This window comes from Salmo trutta, chromosome 15 (assembly GCF_901001165.1).
Source record: "Salmo trutta chromosome 15, fSalTru1.1, whole genome shotgun sequence".
NCBI classification, from domain to species: domain Eukaryota; kingdom Metazoa; phylum Chordata; class Actinopteri; order Salmoniformes; family Salmonidae; genus Salmo; species Salmo trutta.
Genome location: NC_042971.1, coordinates 49,660,876 through 49,674,930, shown reverse-complemented (window position 1 = coordinate 49,674,930; position 14,055 = coordinate 49,660,876). Strand labels below are relative to the sequence as shown.

At 42.4% G+C, this 14,055-nt stretch overlaps 1 protein-coding gene across 1 annotated transcript; it reads right to left on the bottom strand.

The window, feature by feature from the left end:
* Window positions 1–4,070: 4,070 nt before the first annotated feature.
* LOC115149245 (homeobox protein Nkx-6.1-like) lies at window positions 4,071–7,406 on the bottom strand. The gene is made up of 3 exons (XM_029691925.1): window positions 6,418–7,406; window positions 5,875–6,047; window positions 4,071–5,124 (listed from the first exon to the last, which is right to left on the bottom strand). Exons 1-3 carry the CDS (start codon window positions 6,962–6,964, stop codon window positions 4,879–4,881), a joined length of 966 nt encoding a protein of 321 aa, XP_029547785.1. The 5' UTR covers window positions 6,965–7,406; the 3' UTR covers window positions 4,071–4,878.
* Between the last annotated feature and the right edge of the window lie 6,649 nt (window positions 7,407–14,055).

The following is a 14,055-nucleotide window of genomic DNA, read 5'->3' as shown; positions in this document are numbered from 1 at the left end:
TTGGAAAAGCATTCCTCATGAAGCTGGTTGAGAGAATGCCAAGAGTGTGCAAAGCTGTCATCAAGGCAAAGGGTGGCAACCTTGAAGAATCTCAAATATAAAATATATTTTGATTTGTTTAACACTGTCTTGGTTACTACATTATTCTATATGTGTTATTTCATAGTTTGGATGTCTTCATTATTATTCTACAATGTAGAAAATAGCAAAAATAAAGAAAAACCCTTGAATGAGTAGGGGTATCCAAACTTTTGACTTGTACTGTATATATATATATATATATATATATATATATATATATATATATATATATATATATATATATATACAGTACATTTATATACAGTACATTTATATATATATATATATATATATAAACTCAGCAAAAAAAGAAACGTCCCTTTTTCAGGACCCTGTCTTTCAAAGATAATTCGTCATTCAAAAGGCACTCGCACATCTGAGCAAACTTTTTGCAGGTGCATGGTAACAGAGATAATAATAAATAATTCGTAAAAATCCAAATAACTTCACAGATCATTGTAACGGGTTTAAACACTGTTTCCCATGCTTGTTCAATGAACTATAAACAATTAATAAACATGCACCTGTGAAACGGTCGTTAAGACACTAACAGATTACAGACGGTAGGCAATTAAGGTCACAGTTATTAAAATGTAGGACACTAAAGAGGCCTTTCTACTGACTCTGAAAAACACCAAAACAAAGATGCCCCGGGTCCCTGCTCATCTGCGTGAATGTGCCTTAGGCATGCTGCAAGGAGGCATGAGGACTACAGATGTGGCCAGGGCAATAAATTGCAATGGCCGTACTGTGAGACGCCTAGACAGCTCTACAGGGAGACAGGACGGACAGCTGATCATCCTCACAGTGGCAGACCACATGTAACAACACCTGCACAGGATCAGTACATCCTAACTTCATACCTGCAGGACAGGTACAGGATGGCAACAACAACTGCCCGAGTTACACCAGGAACGCACAATCCCTCCATCAGTGCTCAGACTGTCCGCAATAGGCTGAGAGAGGCTGGACTGAGGGCTTGTAGGGCTGTTGTAAGGCAGGTCCTCACCAGATATCACCAGCAACAACGTCGCCTATGGGCACAAACCCACCGTCGCTGGACTAGACAGGACTGGCAAAAAGTGCTCTTCACTGACGAGTCGCAGTTTTGTCTCACCAGGGGTGATGGTCGGATTCCCGTTTATCATTGAAGGAATGAGCGTTACACCGAGGCCTGTACTCTGGAGCGGGATTGATTTGAAGGTGGAGGGTCCGTCATGGTCTGGGGCGGTGTGTCACAGCATCATCGGACTAAACTTGTTGTCATTGCAGGCAATCTCAACGCTGTGCGTTACAGGGGAGACATCCTCCTCCTTCATGTGGTACCCTTCCTGCAGGCTCATCCTGACATGACCCTCCAGCATGACAATGCCATCAGCCATACTGCTCATTCTGTGCGTGATTTCCTGCAAGACAGGAATGTTAGTGTTCTGCCATGGCCAGCAAAGAGTCCGGATCTCAATATGAGTACGTCTGGGACCTGTTGGATCGGAGGGTGAGGGCTAGGGCCATTCCCCCCAGAAATGTCTGGGAACTTGCAGGTGCCTTGGTGGAACAGTGGGGTAAAATCTCACAGCAAGAACTGGCAAATCTGGTGCAGTCCATGAGGAGGAGATGCACTGCAGTACTTTATGCAGCTGGTGGCCACACCAGATACTGACTGTTACTTTTAATTTTGACCCCCCCTTTGTTCAGGTACACATTATTCCATTTCTGTTCGTCACATGTCTGTGGAACTTGTTCAGTTTATGTCTCAGTTGTTGAATCTTGTTATGGTCATACAAATATTTAAACATGTTAAGTTTGCTGAAAATAAACGCAGTTGACAGAGAGGACGTTTCTTTTTTTGCTGAGTTTACATATACACCGATTATACAAATCATTAAGAACACCTGCTCTTTCCATGACAAACTGACCAGGTGAATCCAGTTGAAAGCTATGATGCCTTATTGATGCCACTTGTTAAATACAATTATATTTAAAATCACATTTTAATAAGAGAAATTGTCGAAATAGGCGGGGTTCATGACTTGTAGCTGTGGTAACTAGTGACGACTCTTGAACGGCCCCGATGTTTCACGTATTCATGGTGTTGTCATTTGACGGTGACATAATTTCAGTGAAAATATAAAACCATGTTTACCTGTGCAGTTCTTATTTGACTATTCCGCCAACACGACCGGACATCTGTAAAAGTAGGCCTATAATACTTGGAGAGTCGCATGCGTGAAACTGAAACATGAAGGTTGGAACTATTGCATTCCTGTTATGCCCTAGTGCTGTTAATAAATGGCATCAAATATACACAGGAGTTCAATTCTAAAATATGTTCTTAAATATGCCACAATAATATTTCTAGTTTGAGAATTACAAATCATAATTGTCGGCTTTTGTAGCCTACTTGTGTCAATCAACATCGTGTTAAAAATGTGGTGGCAGTGTATTTTGACTTACTAAGTTGTCACTCTGTCCACGTTCTCTTGAAGATGTAGTACAACTGCAGGATTTCAATACATCTATTTTGATCTGACATTTTATTATTTAACCTTTATTTAACTAGGAAAGTCAATGAAGGCCTACCCGGAATAAAGTGATGATAGAAATAGCAGACTGTACTGGTGCGCATAGCCTACCTTTCAAGTGTACAAGCCTTTTACTGCGTGCCTGCCCTCAGTAGTGTACTGTATCACTCTTAAGCTACAGGTCCTTCTGTCTGGTAGCCAGTACTTCGTAGAGGCTTAAGTCGGAGCAACTAACAATTTCTGCATTCGAAATCATATCTAACTGAGAAATCGTTGTATTCTTTCAGTTTCATGAACTGACTTTTTTTTCTCTCAAAATTGTCATTGTATAGATGTAGGCCTGCTATTAGGCCTACTATACTGCAAATGTACAATACAACTGCAGATTAGATTTAGAAATGAGCATTTGTCTCTAGACCTATCATAAAGACCACATTTTGATGACACAATTCACAGACTCTGCTCACTAAAGTCTTAAATCCAGTATTTACCAACAGTGAGTCTCCAATACCTGGCGAAAGCCGCATCTTCGAACCACATGTGATCAATTAAATATTAACTGGAACTGTTTGTACATCGGTTGAGGGATTTCCAATTTTAAAAGAACATGCTGATGGAATCACGCGAATCTGTAGACGCACAGACATTGCAGAGTGAATTTTCTAGATTCTGCGCCAGATAAATTAATTATGAACTTGTCAGGCCATGTTTTAACTGTGAATGTTGAAACACATTCTGCCCATCGAATATATATATCTTCACTCCATCACACATAGAACAATTTCAGCCAGATACACCATTTTAATTCATTAATATCGACGATATGCGATGCTGTAAATGCAAGTCAATAGGCTACTAGTCAGGCCCTCTGTGGTCAAGGCTTACTTATTCGATCCGAAATTCAAAATTATATTTTGTGATTCAGTAATCTAGGGAAAGAGGGCAGAATATTTTTTGATAAAAACACTGAAGAGTGGATGCTATTATAGTTTTATTATAAATATTAATAATTATAAATAATAATAATCATTGTTGTTGTTGTTATTATAGCTTGGTTATAGGCAACAATAGATGTTCCTATATCATCGCATGTCTTGGAAGGAATAGTGGCATAATGTAATCATCATCAATAATAATCATAATTATCATCATCATCATCATCATACATATGAAATGTTTGCATAAACAAATAGAAAACCACTTTACGTCGCCCTGCTAAGAAAGATAACCCCTAAATTAAGATGAATAGTAACCATCATATCTCCAAATATGATATATTTACATATAAATATTATACATTCATGTGTCTTTCGTTAACGTGCACACATAGAAATTGATAGGTAGATAAAATAAAAGGAAATTAAATCAAATACTGAGCTTCCTCCTATGCTTCTCCCTTTATGTCCTCCATCAGGTGATTACTGCCAAGAACGCAATTTAATTATTTTATGTATATCCAGAGTAAAGCAACGTTAATCTTCCCTTTTATTTTTTTAAGTGCAATACATATGAACCCGCGATACACATTTTTGCAGGATTCAATCACTGTTACAAACTTAAAACATTATATAAATTAAGTCAAGTGTGAGGGGAAACCATTTTACCATTAGAGAAACACACAATGTGCATTTATTTTACAAATGTACTTCAATTGCGTCACAACCGGTATTCTTTACACTTAAAATATGTGGCTAATTTCATCTCCATTTATTTTGTAAATATACATAAAAAAGATTCGTATAGTCCACAGACCCAATGGGGTTCCCTGTTAAGCTTGTTCTGATATTTTTTTGGAGGCCCTAATGGTTGAAAATTGGGCCCTACAAACTGGTGGATCTTATTACTTCACTATGAAATGCAATGTATATGTCAAGTTTCAAAAACAAAACTAAACATGAAAATATACGCTATGCTTTTTGTAATAGACAAAGCTGTAACGATGTCAGACGTCAGAACAACTAAGAGGAAGAGACTCAGCAGTGCTTTCTATACAAAAAAAAGTTTTTTACACATAAATATTCACAGTAATATAATTTCTATTGAATACAACTCACGTTTCTATTTACATGTAAGTATCATCTTCGTAATGTTCAAACTTCTATAAATGGTGTCCATGTTTTGACCACTGTTCCAGACTACACAATTGCGTCTATTCCTTTGATCCTCCGTCCTCGTGCAAACTTATTCATTTAAAATTTTGGACGAAATAAGGGACACAACCTGCACCAGTTCCACGATGAAATGTTTCATCAAACGTATTTTCCCCCGTGTCTGTCTACGAACTGTCGTTTTCTGATGTATTAATAAGGAGTGAGGAGATTGGTTTGTGTTTTTTCAGTAATTGTGTTATTTTCTCGTCGTCTGAGTTAGGGTCCAACGGCTTGTTATAATCATCATCGTCGTCTTCATTCTCCGAGGCCCCGTTCAGCCTCTCCGTCTCCGAATCCTGCTTCTTCTTTGCCGAAGCCATCTCAGCCGCGTGGCGTTTTCTCCATTTCGTTCTTCGGTTTTGAAACCACACCTAAAAGGTTAATATTCGTTGATTACATGCAATCAACAAATTATATGATTACCCATGACTCTATTGCAAAGATATGGATTAACAACCAGACATTTAGAAATAATGTATGTAGCCTTGGCCTGCCAAAGTAAAAGGTCATACGTCTAAGTCACGTGAAGTCAACAGATAGGTTATATGTCATTCTAATAATGCATTCAGAAAAAGGGACTCAATATTTTTCTAAAGATAAAATATAGGTTTAATTTGCCTCCTTCCATGTTGTTTGCAAACATGCACATTTTCTATATGCTGCTGTGCAAAACGTTGCTACCATTATTTCCACATTTCCATTACATAAATTAACAAATTGTTTGGTTAAATTATAGTGTAATGTATTATTCAGTTATTAGTTACACATACTAATATTTTAGAAAAATGTATAGTTGTGAATATGACAACAATTATTTGGGAATTATCTTTAAAGATGTATTATTAAATGCAATAGACAGTCGTTTTAATTTAGATTAGTTCGACCACTGTTATTCGACTTTAAATGTAGGCGATATCTATCTATTTATGAATATTGACACGAAAGAAACATTATTGTCTAAAATGCATGAGGCACTTTAATGGAAAGCGTGAGACAAATTCTAACTGAGTAGAAGAGGCTATGCAAGAGGCCTTTGTGCTCCTCCTTAGTGACAGGTTAACTAGGCTATTTATTAAACATGTTATTGGACTTTATAAAGACTATTTCAGAATATGTCTTACCTTTACTTGGCTTTCTGTCATTCCCAGCGAGTATGCAAGTCGTGCTCGCTCCGGTCCAGCTAGATATTTCGTTTGTTCAAAAGTCTTTTCTAGGGCAAATATTTGCTGTCCAGAGAAGGTGGGACGTGTGTGCTTTCTTTTTCCATCTTTGTCAAGCAGTATAGAATTTTGATCTGAAAATGTAAAACATAAAGCTTCCAATTCATTAAACGAAATGTCGCCTATTATTATGCATTGATAGAATGTGCCGATATTAGGCTATTAACATGTATTTGATGTTGGGATGGGCCTACTGTTAGGCTATTCTCATTATAATATCACAATCAACTTCATTTGAGCTGTTATAAAATAAGCCTTCGTTGGTCAATTTTAATGCACATTGCAGCTAAACATTCAAGTCAGATCTGCTTCCGTTTTTAGGATGAAATATCATAGGCTAGTCGGGAATAATTAATAACCCCTCCAGCCTATAGGCCTACATCATGCATCAAAATACGATCAATTGAAGTTCAGATAGCTCAAAAACGTGGACTAGTTACTTACGCGGTGAACATGCGAATCTGGCGTCTCTCCAATGTGGGCTTTGCATGACTCCTGGCCAGAATATCGGGGTTCTTCCTGGAAGGTCTGTCAAGGGCTTGGGGTAGCGAGCCACTGCCACAGCACTGGGGCTGAAGTAGAGTCCAGGGGGTGGCGGGGGGCTCAAGCTACTGAAGCGGGGCAGTCCGGACAAGATGCCGGCAGAAGAGGACGCAGCAACGGCAGCAGCAGCTCCTGGGGCAAGGACCGAAGGACGACTGAGGATGTCGTTTATTCCATGAGGTGTGCCTAGCGCAATGCATTGATGGAGCGATCCGAGCGATGACATTCCGGAGGATGTTTTGATCCCCGGTGAGGACATCGGGATGCCACCGGGGTTTGGAGAGGTGGCAGTAGGTGATGTAGAAGAGGCCGGACCGGTGGAAGATAATGGGTAGGCTGGGTAGAGTGGGGTCTTCATCTCCGTCATGCTATGCAGAGCCGCTAAAGGTGCGGTGCTTAGGAGGAAAGCGCTCTGTCGGGACCCGTCCATCTGCCCCACTGCTAACATAACCGAAACTAGGTAAATGTGACGGTTTTGTAAAAAAAAATATCCTCAATACTCACGCTCTCAAGATGCCTAATAATGCAAAGTTTTGCTCAAATCGACCAACAGACAAAACAATACACGTTTCCTTTGAGGTAGGCCTATATTAGCCCAAATCTTCAAAATGTGCACGCCTGAAAAATGGTATATCTAAAATGAAAATGTCCTGTTTTAAAACTAAACCATGGCAAAATGAAATCCCAGATTAATTTCGCAGGGATTCAAAAGTCATTATTACAGGGATAACGCCGCTTCTTCAACCTTGTAAATCTTGGGAATGAAGTTGTTCAAATAGGATGAATTTCCGAAGTTGTCCTCACTGATTTGGGCAGACTGCTTTAGAGAAATTGATATTGTTGAATGTTTGAAATCTATTGATAAAAAGCTACCCTTTCTTTCCGATGCACAAGACGATCTTTAAGATAATAAAACATTATCATCACTTTCCGATGTCTTTTGAGGCAAAAGTAAAAACTTTGAGAGTAAACAGAAAGTAGATGAGGTGTTTATGTTGCGATTGGGTAATCCGACGGTGACGTACGCAGTGTGTCAAGAGCAAGAGCCTACAGGATTTAGGAGTGTGTCCTCATTGGCTCGCCATAATAGCTTTGATTTGCACATTCAAACAGTTGCAATCAGAACCGCATTTAAACATAAAAGGAACCGAATCAATCGAGTCAATTCTACATCTATTTTTTTAGATAAAGGGACATCTGCATGTGCTCATTTTATTTACTTATTTTATTTTTATTTAACATTTATTAAACTAGGGAACAAATTGTTATTTACAACGACGGCCTACCAAAGGGCAAAAGGGCTTCCTGCCAGGACGGGGCTGGGAATAAAATACACTTCACGACAAGAGACGCCACAACACTACATAAAGAGAGACCTAAGACAACAACATAGCATGGCAGCAACACATAACAACACAGCATGGTAGCAATGCAACATGACAGCCACATGGTAGCAACACAACATGGTACAAACATTATTGGGCACAGACAACAGCACAAAGGCAAGAAGGTAGAGACAACAATACATCACGAGAAGCAGCCACAACTGTCAGTAAGAGTGTCCATGACTGAGTCTTTGAATGAAGAGATGGAGATAAAACTGTCCAGTTTGAGTTTGTTGCTCATCATGTGACATAGACTACTAGATCCAAATGTAGTTTATCCATCCATATTTATTCATATGAATTGTAGGCTAAAGCATTTCACTGTAAGGTCTACACCTGTTTTATTCGGAGCATGTGACAAATAACATTTGATTTAATAAAGAAGCTGCATAGCTTATTGAGATATGCATTTAGCCATGTATCTAAATATATGGCTCTGCATTAAGCCATAGATAAACCTAAATATGGGTAATACTCCATGATCTATTATCCGTTCAACAAGGCCAAATAGTAGGCCAAACGTTGTCATTTATGTGCTCCTGGATTAAAATGTAGCACGGTGTCTGTGTGCGTGTGTTTGTGCTTTTGTAGCCTAATTAGATCAACATTGAGAACACACAAGACTTTAACTATTCTAATATAAATACATATGGGGACTTTTTGTCTCTGTATGACATCCTCAACAGAATTGTACATGTCTTTATTGGGATATTGTTTCACCGGCTATACTATTATCAAATGCTTATTGGTAACGGTCTGGTATTGATTTTAATTCAAGCATATGTATATGCTGTCTGGGCATAGGCTATCAATTGAGAATGAGAAAATGTAATGCACGAATAACCATTAAACTAATCGGCTATTGAAGACTTAAAAGTCTTTAACAACGGATGTCAATATTATTCTTCTGCATTGAAAAAAATAAGTACATGTATCACCGCTGTTTCAGTAGGTCTAGGCTACAGTGCACCCTATTCCTAAACTAGATTTAAGGATTGCAAGACACCAGTGACACCCTGTGGTATACTCTAATACTGCAGTTAATAAAACGCTGGATTTCACCAATATTTTCTAGCAATTACTTTCCATTTTATCAAATCTGGACCTCAACTGATTATATATTTTTATTCTAAGGGATGGATCGACATTTACAGAATGTTTACCTGGAGGAAATGGGGGAGGGTCACACTTTTTCAATTTCAGTCAAGGGGAGGGTTTCATATTTTTTAAATCTAGTCCAGTGGAGAGTCATGTACTTGATGACATTTCAATATTTCTCATTTTAGAGTTTGTTTTAGAATTAGTTGCTTATTAAGCTATATATCAATTTGTGTCCGATGCTGCCCCTCACCTCTGATTCTCCGCTGAGCACGTAATATCAAGTGCACCGATAGGCTATTTAGTGTGAGCTCAATCAAATGATCCATAGCCTATAGGCTACAAAGTTCATGCTCGGAGAAGCACGGGGCAAAGGTATATTTGTGGGATGGTATAAATAAAACTAGGATGCATTACACACTGTAATGGATATTCCAACCCTGATTCCCGGTCGGCTCTGCTCTTGCTGATCATAAGCATGTTTGTGTGCTGCCTAACCAATGGCTGTGCTGTGTAGGCCTACCGTGGCAGTACAGGAGACTCAAAGGTTTCTTCCCTAAACGGTGCGCGGGCGGACTAGCCTACACACCCTTCAAACTCAACTTTGGCCTCGAAACCAGTTCAACTGCGTTTTTTCATTGTTCCCCTTTAATCAGGGACTGATTTAGCTGGGTGCAATGAATTATCAGGTAGCACAGAAAACCAGCCGGTCCCAGATCTAAGGGTTGAATAGCTCTACTATAGCCTATGTTCAGTTTGAGGAGAGAGCGAAGATCCGAAGGACCGGAGGTACATTTTGATAGCTTGCTAATATAATTGATTTGATTAAAAACAGTATTTTTCTTGCCCATAATGTATGTATCAGAGTTATTGAATTCACAATAAGCCAGATTCGAGTAACTTACATTGATTGTGGTGCTGAAACTTGAAGCAGCAGCCTCAGCACAATCAATCGGAGAAGGGCAGCTCATGGTGCTGAAATTAGGCACATTTGAGTAGGCATAATTCATTTCAATGTCTTAGTTTTAATTAAACTTTACTAACAACAAGAGGGCTTTGTGTTGGAGCCTATTTCTTCCTATTTAAGAAATAAGAGGTAGGCCTACCTGTTTGAAAGATGAAATTAGACTTTAGATTTGTGGTCAATTTCTTCACCCACCATGCACTCTTTAAATAGTCTACCTCCTTATCAGTGAAGGCTGTTAGGTTATATCCAACACTCGAATTTAGGGGGTATGAAAGGGTATGTATGCCATAGGCCTACCTTTTATTAAAGGAAATTATCACGACTCAGGATAAGACCCAGATGCAGACACAGGAGGTGGATAGTTAGAATCTCAGAAGGTTTATTTTAACACAGGGGGCAGGCAAAGGGCAGGTCAAGGGCAGAAAGAGGTCAGTAATATCTGGAGATGGTCTTGAGAAGAGTGGACCAGGCTCTCTTCCAGGTACGACGACAGCGGCGGACGAACATCTGAGCAGAGGGTATGCTGACTTCTTCCTCTTGCTCAGGGAAGAGCGGGGGCTGATATCCCAAGGAACACTCAAAGGGCAAGAGACCAGTGGCCGAGCAGGGCAGGGTAGGGTGTTGCAGGTGTATTCCACCCACACACGTTGCTGGCCCCAGGTGGTGATTGGCTCACTCCGACTGGCCGTTAGACTGGGCATGACAGGCTGGCCAATGACCCATTGAGGGTGCAGAACGCCTTCCAGAACCGGGACGAGAACTGAGGGCTGCGATCGGAGATCATGTCAACCGGAAGTCCATGGATCCGAAAGAAGTGCGGCACCATGAGCTGGGCCGTCTCCTTGGCTGAGGGCAACTTGGGAAGGGGAATGATATGAGTGGCTTTGGAAAACCTATCCACCACCGTCATGATGGCGGTGACGCCATCTGACAGAGGGAGACCAGTGACGAAGTTCAGGGATATATGAGACCAGGGGTGGTGAGGAACAGGGAGTGGTTGAAGAAGGCCAGCCAAAGCTTGCGGCAGAGTCTTATTCTGTGCACAAAGTGCAGGCAGCGACGAACTCAGAGACGTCAGGAACCATGGTGGGCCACCAAAAACGTAGGACGAAAGCCAAGGTCCAGGATGGCAGGTGAGTCTAGAAGAATGTGCCAGGACCGGAGAACGGGCAGAGTCCGGGACAAACATCCAGTTAGCTGGGCTCCCACTTACGGACCCGACTCTCTATACCCCAGATAAGTTCAGCCGGCAGACAGGAGGTAGGGAGGATGGTCTCTGGGTCAGACGGTGAAGCCGCAGGGCTATACAGGCGTGAGAGCACGTCAGGTTTTACATTCTTGGACCCAGGGCGGTAGGAGATAGTGAAATTAAAAGGTCGATAGGAACCATATTGTGGGTAACTCTGACAATCCAGCTCAGTGACGTCCATGGGAATGGACGTAGCTGGAGATACCCAGCTACGACAGCTACGACACCAGGGTAATGTCCATAAAACTCTCATCAGCCCCAGAGTCAATGAGCACACGGAGAGATTTGGACCGGTCACCCCATAGCAGGATGGCATGAAGAGGGTTACGAGTAAGGGGAGATTGGAAACTTCCTGTATGGCTCACCAGCGTACTCTTACCTACTGATGAGGTTTTTTTTTAATCCCCTTTACTCCCCAATTTTGTCGTATCCAATTGGTAGTTACAGTCTTGTCTCATCGCTGCAACTCCCATACGGGCTCGGGAGTGCGAAGATCGAGAGCCATGCGTCCTCTGATACATGACCCAACCAAGCCGCACTGCTTCTTGACACAATGCCCGCTTAACCCAGAAGCCAACCACACCAATGTGTCAGAGGAAACCCCGTACACCTGGCGACTGTGTCAGCGTGCATGCGCCCGGCCCGCCACATTTGTCACTAGAGCACGATGGGACAAGGACATCCCTGCCGGCCAAACCCTCCCCTAACCCGGACAACACTGGGCCAATTGTGCGCTTTCCCATGGGTCTCCTGGTCACGGCCGGCTGCGACAGAGCCTGGACTCGAACCAGGATCTCTAATGGCACAGCTAGCAACTGTGATGCAGTGCCTTAGACCACTGCACCACTCGGGAGGCCCTGAGCATGGTCTTTTAATGAACAGGTAGATATGTAATGTCCTGTAATACAACAATACAGACAGCTCTTGGTGCTCAGTCAGGAGACAATCTAGCCCTGCCCAGTTGCATGGGCTCCGGAGGAGATGAGTCGACTGCCCTCTGTGATTCCCGAGAGAACTCGGGTGACATTGGATTCTCCCGGCAATATAGACGTCGGGAACTTCCGGGATTCCTCAGAGGCGAGGTGGGAATCGTGGACGAGCGAGTGTGACTGGGAACAGACCTCTCCCTCCTACGTTCCCGTAGCCGCCCATCGATCCATATGGTCAAGGCTATGAGAGAGTTGAGGTCCATGGGCAGCTCCCGGGCTGTGAGCTTGTCTTTAACCACCTCGAATGAATGTGTCAAACAGGGCTTCCGGGTTCCAGGCACTCTTGGTGGCAAAAGTGCGAAAATCCACTGCGTAGTCTGCCACGCTACGGGAGTCTTGACACAGTTGAAGTAGCTTCTGAGCAGCCTCTCTCCCAGACAACAGAGAATCGAACACCTTTCTTAGGTCCGCCATGAACTCCTCTAGACTGAGGCAAACAGTGGATTGTTGCTCCCACACCGCCGTAGCCCAGGCAAGTGCTCTCCCAGACATGAGCGTTAGCAGGTACGCTATCTTCGAGTGGTCCGAGGGAAATTAAGAAGGCTGCAGCTCGAAGATGAGAGAATCGCCCGGCAGGTTTCTGAATCTCCCACATAGCATCCCGGAGGAGCTAAGTGGGGTTCATGGGAAGTCAGGGTAGGCTGGGGAGAATCACCACTGGTAGGAGGGTTACTGAGAGTCTGGGAGGTGACCGTAGTGGCTTGCTGCCTGGTAGATAATCCGTGGAATAGCTCCAGTAATGCATTGAAAGCGTGGTCATGGTGTTCCACCAAGATCTGGAGTCTTTCCATAAGGCTTTGAAGGAACTCTTCGTGTCTTCCAATGGTGGCTCCTTCGAAGGAGACAGCGTTACAGAGCTGGTCTGAGTCTGTTGGGTCAGTCATAGCTAGTTCGTACTGTCACGACTCAGGATAAGACCCAGATGCAGACACAGGAGGCAGATAGTTCTAATCTCAGAAGGTTTATTTTAACACAGGGGGGAGGCAAAGGGCAGTTCGAGGGCAGGCAGAGGTCAGTAATCCAAGGCAAAGTCATTCAGGGATAGAACGGCTTGCAGGCTCAGGGCAGACAGAATGGTCAGAACGGGGAAGACTAGAAAACAAAACTAGAGAAACAGGAAAAACGGGAAACACGCTGGAACTCCCTGACACAATGAACTAGCATTGACAAACAGAAAAAGCAGGTATAAATACATAGGAGATAATAGGGACAAAAGGGAGACAACTGGTGGGGGATAGAGACAAGCACAAGACAGGTGAAACAGATCAGGGTGTGACAGAAAGTGAAACAGGTCCGCAATGCTTCATGCTAGAAACAAGCTGTAAAATACAGTGCATTCGGAAAGTATTCAGACCCAGTGGCGATTTTAGCGTATAAATCTTGGGGTAAAAATAATATAAATAAATGTGGGATGTATGCCAGCGAAGCCACTACAGAACACAACACTAAACAATGCATGAATTGCACTATAACGGTGACAAACGGTGCCCACAAACTGTTAGGGCCTACATAAAGCTGTCCCAACACCTTACCACTGCTACACCTGGCTATCAGCGGAGCCTTGTCTGGCAGCGAACCAGTTCATTCAGCCTCATTTACTGCCTTTTAAAAAAACATAGCTGGTTTCCCGAGTGGCGCAGGGGTCTAAGGCAACTCAGTGCTAGAGGCGTCACTACAGACCCTGGTTCGATTCCAGGCTGTATCACAACTGGCCATGATTGGGAGTCCCATAGGGCGGCGCACAATTGGCCCAGCGTCTATATAAGGTACCACACTGGACAGTGCATGTCAAAGCAAAAACCAAGCCATGAGGTCAAAAGAATTGTTCGTAGGGCTCCGAGACAGGATTGT